Source organism: Sinocyclocheilus rhinocerous, unplaced genomic scaffold, assembly GCF_001515625.1.
Source record: "Sinocyclocheilus rhinocerous isolate Xijiao unplaced genomic scaffold, SAMN03320098_v1.1 scaffold206, whole genome shotgun sequence".
Lineage (NCBI taxonomy): Eukaryota > Metazoa > Chordata > Actinopteri > Cypriniformes > Cyprinidae > Sinocyclocheilus > Sinocyclocheilus rhinocerous.
In genome coordinates this window covers 698,269-703,333 of record NW_015647488.1, presented here as the reverse complement: position 1 = coordinate 703,333, position 5,065 = coordinate 698,269, and the positions used below count along the sequence as shown (strand labels likewise).

Sequence of the window (5,065 nt, the reverse complement as noted above, 5' to 3'; positions counted from 1 at the left end):
CTACAATACTACAGCGAGAATAAAAGTTAGCCTTCTTTCTTTGCTTGAACATTTGGGCGGCGTTATGCAAATCTTCCAACATCGTGACGTAGATATGTGGGGGCGTGTTAGAACGAGCCGTTTTAGGTAGGTGTGTTTGGCTCTTAACTTTTATAAAGAATATCTCTTTGGATTTGAGACTTTAGTCTTTGCAACTTTACAGATCTTCTTTATGCACTAAGAGCTTGTAATACTCCAAAGAAAAAGGAAAAATTGAAAATCGCATCATATGACCCCTTTAGGATGGAGGAAAACTACAGAGTACAAACAATTAAAAGTAACAACTTTTTTAATGGACAAGCATTGATGCATATTTGCAGTTTAAGTGGAAAAGATAACTGACCTGAGGAGAGGTCTGACATTCTCAATTAAACTTTGCATTTCCAGGAATTGCCAGGCATCACAACCTGAGGGAAGAGAGATCGCTATGAGCGAATAACCAAACATTGCCATGATAAACTATACTGTATTGAGGAAGCTCATGCAATCTGCCAAGTTTGAGTCATGCAACTCAAGCTTTTCCAGGTAACTTTTTAGGTAGGACATTTGAGTATTTCAATACGTTAAACAATTAAATCGCAAAAGAAAAAAAAACAGGAGCAGCATTACAAACAGATGGATCTAGATTTGACACTGAGCACTTTTAGCATGAGTTGCATTACAGTTCTGCTCTAGAACGTTAGTACAAAAATATTATAAGCAAAATCTATTACTGTGTGTTTGTATATTTTTTTCCACTTTACTTTTATATTTTTTAACGACAGAATCTTTTAAATCATTGCACGCTGTTACCAAACAGTTTTAAGTATATAAATGTAACACTACTCACTTACAAATTTAGGGTTAGGGTTACCTTTACAATGCTGCACTTAAAAGTTTAACAGTCCTCTCCTGTCCTTTTGCTAAAAGCAGCCAACTTGTCTTTGCATCAGTCTTGACAAATATGGCCCCTGCATAACTTAACTTTTAAATTCAAATTATTTCAGGCTGTAATACATTTCCCATTCCGAGTGAGACCAAAAATAAAATGTCATTCAAGAAAAGTTTAATACATACCCAAGCATCGAATGCTTTAGTTCTCTCTATAGACATTAGGAAGCTATCCAGGTTATTTTAAAGAGCACAGGTCTTACCTCTAGGGTCCTTTTTAAGTATAAAAAGAGAGAGAAACATTAAAGGTGTGCTTTTAATTGTCAAATCAAACACTTTAAACAGACTCCTTTAGTGTAGTTTACGTCTTCAGTCTACATGCATTGTTTTAAATTTAAAATCTGTTTTTGAAGAGGAAGAAAGGTTATTATAACTTAAGAGTTATTTAAAAGGCCATTTCAGATTTTAAGACAAAAAAAAAAAACAGGTTAAAGTTTCATAAAAAACAATCTAGGCTTTATTGACAACTGCTGCAAAACATGTTTTGGACAGATTTAGTTACCTATTTAGGCAAGCTTACACATGTGTCATTCTGCATTTTATGGAGAGGATACAAATACTAAATGGCAGTAAAGTACAGTTTGGATGTGGGTTGTTGTTTTTTTCTTTTTCCTTTTTTAAATTATGTACAATAGAGTCGGTTTTAGCTGCAGTATCCCTTTACATAAGAAAGAGATGACCCTTGTGGAGATTGTTGTCCAAATCCTTTCAAGCAGTTTGTGCATGCAGTTTATATAGCATGGTGTCATCCATGATAATCTGACATTATTTTTTTTCCCTTTTAAACATAAGTAGCCAAACTGCAGAACACTTTTGAAGAGTAACATCTTATTTTAAACAAATTAAGGATTTGAGGACATTCCATCTCAACAGCGTCTAATTGGGCTATATTTCAAAACTCTAAAGATACAAGGAAAAATAGAGGCCTAAATCTACATTTACAGCTTTTAAGACTATTTAAATCAAATGAGGAATAATCAATGGCTGTTGGAAATACCATTAAAGACATTTTGTATTTCAGTAATTTATATTCCTTATTACAAAACAGACATTACATTTAGGGTATTTTTGATATGCTAGTATTAAACAGAATTTTGAAATGTAGCCTACATGGGAATCTGCAACTGCACCTCAGCAGAGTTTTTAAGGTAACACATTAAAGTGGCGTCCTGAGACACAAAAAAGTGGCTGTACAGTTGGTTAGGCTTTACCTTTCAGCTAAATACTTTTTCCAGTCATTGGAACAAACGTTTACCATCGACATATGCAAAAAAGCAAGGGTAGGTATGAGCAGAGGAAGAGATATTGGCAAAAACAACAAAACAAAAATAAACCAAACAAAAAAACAGCCATGTTTAAACTAATCCTTCTAAAGTTTTTGTTTATTCTTGAGGCATTCAAATGCCGTTCTGTCAAGTTTCTTTTAAAAAAGTCCGGAGTAAAAAAACACAACCAAAAAAAACAAACGGACAATTACTTTTGTCGGGTAGCTTAAAGCGTGAGCTGCCATGGGAGACAGTTGTCATGGCGACGCGTTGGGTGACGTTCCACTAGTCAGATTTAGTATCGTCCATAGGGGGGCTCCCTTAACCCAGGCTTAGTCTGTCTCTGAGTGGGAGCTTTTCCACCGCCAGCAGAGCGCTGCATCCCGTTCCAGTCATTTTGAGCTGTGGGACCAAACACAGTGCAAGTATATAAGATAACAGCAAACAAACTATAGCTTACCAAGGTGTAAATGACCTTCACTAAGCCCCACCTTAAAAACATACTATAGCTTTCACATACTGTTTACGTATTATGTCCAAATTCATAGCATTTGAAGATTTCATACTACCCATATTCATACTAAACAGAATGTACTTGTTCAACAGTGACAAAGTTTCAGACCAAATATAGTACCTACTAGACAGTATGTGATTTCAGAAACAGCTTATGCATCAGGCCTTATTTCCAAATGTACATGTATAACATTTAGTGAGGACTCGCAGGTAGTAATACTTCCTTATTTATCTTGAAATACAGAAACCGTTCTGTTCAGTTACATTAACATTATCAAATGAGTCCTCATCCTTAAAACAACTATAATAAATGTTTGAAAACATTAGCAACAGCAAACCATGGGATGGGAATTAAATTACCCTATAACAGACCAGGAAACTAAATCTTTCACATAAAACATTTAAAATTCAAAAGGTGAAAAAATAAATAAATTAAAAAAAACACCTTACCGTAGTTTTCATATCCCTCCTGTGTCTCTCCATGTCCGTAGTCATAGTATTCTGGTTCTCTGAAAAACAATGCAAGTACAAACACTGTTCAAACGAACAACTCTTACACAAGAGAACCTGGCCTGAATTTCCTAAAATAACAAACTAAGCCAAGAGCACTGTGCTTTTAAAACCCTGGGATGTTTCCAAAAAGCCTCCATAAACCACAATAATTATAAGCTGTTGTTATAAATTATATATAATTATAAATAAGTTGGTCTTTTTGAGGAAACCTGGACTTTCCAAGTCCCAAATGTACTAAAATGTACTATTAACTTACGCTTGTGGCTGACTGTAGTAGCTGTCATAGGATTCATAGCCTGCATCTGTGTAGCTCGCGTCATAAGACTGAAGAAAAAAATAAATCAATCAATCCACAGCAGCATAAACTTTCAAGATACTAGGACACTCAACATCTTCAAAGCAAATCCAGAAAATAAATAAACATACATAATCTTCGTATGAGTCTTGGGTCGGAGGGTGTGGAGGGGGCATCCGCTGAGATGCAGGGGCAAGTGGACGGGCACGGTTGGAAGCTGCTCCTCTGGGCGGCTGGGCTGATGGTCCACCTCTACCTGCAGGAGCTCCCCTTGTGGCTCCACCTCGAGGGGGTCCGCCACGGCCACCACGTGGGGGCATACCACGACCCCTTCAAAAGTAAAAAGTGTTACGTTTTCTCTGCATTAATACCAGTTTTAGAATCTGAATGTAAATTCAGCTCAAACTAAAAGTCACAAATAATCATTTAAAAAGGTGTGCACATTGGTGTGGGTACCTGGGTACTCCAGGAGGAGGAAGACCTCCACGGCCTCTGATGGGTGGCCCTCCTCTGCCTCTGCCTCCGCCTCCATGTTCCTGATCGCCATTTAGAAACTTCATCTCCATGAACTGCTCCTGGCAAATCTCATCCATCATGTCCTGCAAGACAGGCGCACAGCTCACTACATTTAGTCATTTAGCAGACGCTTTTATCCAAAGCGACTTACAAATGAGGACAATAAAAGCAGTAAAAACTAACAAATGACCAACAATATACAAGTTCAAATGACAAGTCTCGGTTAGCCTAACGCAGTACACGTAGCAAGGTGTATATATATATATATATAAGACTTGCCGGTATTCGGTAATGCGATATATCACGATATATTAGACTTGTTCCGGTATTCGGTAATGCGATATATCACGGTAATGATTATGCACGATATTGTTATCTTGGGCTCTTCTAAATACCGTAATTATATATATATTACAAGTTATTCAGAATTTTGAATGCATTTTAAGAATACTTTTCCCATCAACTGGTCAAAATGCACAACACCTTTGTATGCTGCATGAAAGCATGTGCACTCTGATGTAAACAAGCACAGACCAGAAGCACATGGCGGAACATGTGAGAGACGCTCTGGATGAAAGCGCACTTTCACTCTCTGACAGCAGATGGCGCTAAACTGCAGAAATAATAATAATAAATTCATTTAAATGCAGCCGTTACCCCGGAAACCCTGTAAACAAAGCAGCTGCACTACTTTCTGTTTCTGAATCATGTTTAAATGATTTAAACAGCCATTCAGATTTGCTATGATGTTCATCACAGCGCCAAATACTTAAATATTTAGACTTAATAGGCTATTTATTTTCAAACTTTTTTTACATTTTAATCTGGACTACAACATGCCCTAGATATTGTTTGAAAGTGTTTCGATTCTTTATTGTTCGGTCACACTTTACATCATTAGTTAACATTAGTTAATTAATTAGTTAACATAAACTGCCAATGAAAAATTCTTCTGAACATTCATTAATCTTAGGTAATTACAATATTTAAAAAA

The 5,065-nt window shown here is 36.4% G+C and overlaps 1 protein-coding gene and 1 long non-coding RNA gene across 3 annotated transcripts in view; both read right to left on the bottom strand.

The window, feature by feature from the left end:
• The window catches only part of LOC107709283 (uncharacterized), a 3,863-nt gene extending 2,502 nt beyond the window's left edge, over positions 1-1,361 (bottom strand). The window contains exon 1 of the long non-coding RNA XR_001636477.1: positions 383-1,361. This is a non-coding gene — a long non-coding RNA (uncharacterized LOC107709283). The remainder of the gene's footprint in view (positions 1-382) is intronic.
• A 216-nt stretch (positions 1,362-1,577) lies between these two features.
• Positions 1,578-5,065, bottom strand: part of LOC107709277 (KH domain-containing, RNA-binding, signal transduction-associated protein 1-like) — a 9,057-nt gene continuing 5,569 nt past the window's right edge. For both annotated transcript variants that reach the window (XM_016513735.1, XM_016513734.1), the window contains exons 5-9: positions 4,012-4,154; positions 3,687-3,885; positions 3,517-3,584; positions 3,198-3,256; positions 1,578-2,636 (exon numbers count right to left, since the gene is read on the bottom strand). In XM_016513735.1, coding sequence (XP_016369221.1) covers positions 2,530-2,636; positions 3,198-3,256; positions 3,517-3,584; positions 3,687-3,885; positions 4,012-4,154 — 576 coding nt within the window. In that variant the 3' untranslated portion in view covers positions 1,578-2,529. The remainder of the gene's footprint in view (positions 2,637-3,197; positions 3,257-3,516; positions 3,585-3,686; positions 3,886-4,011; positions 4,155-5,065) is intronic.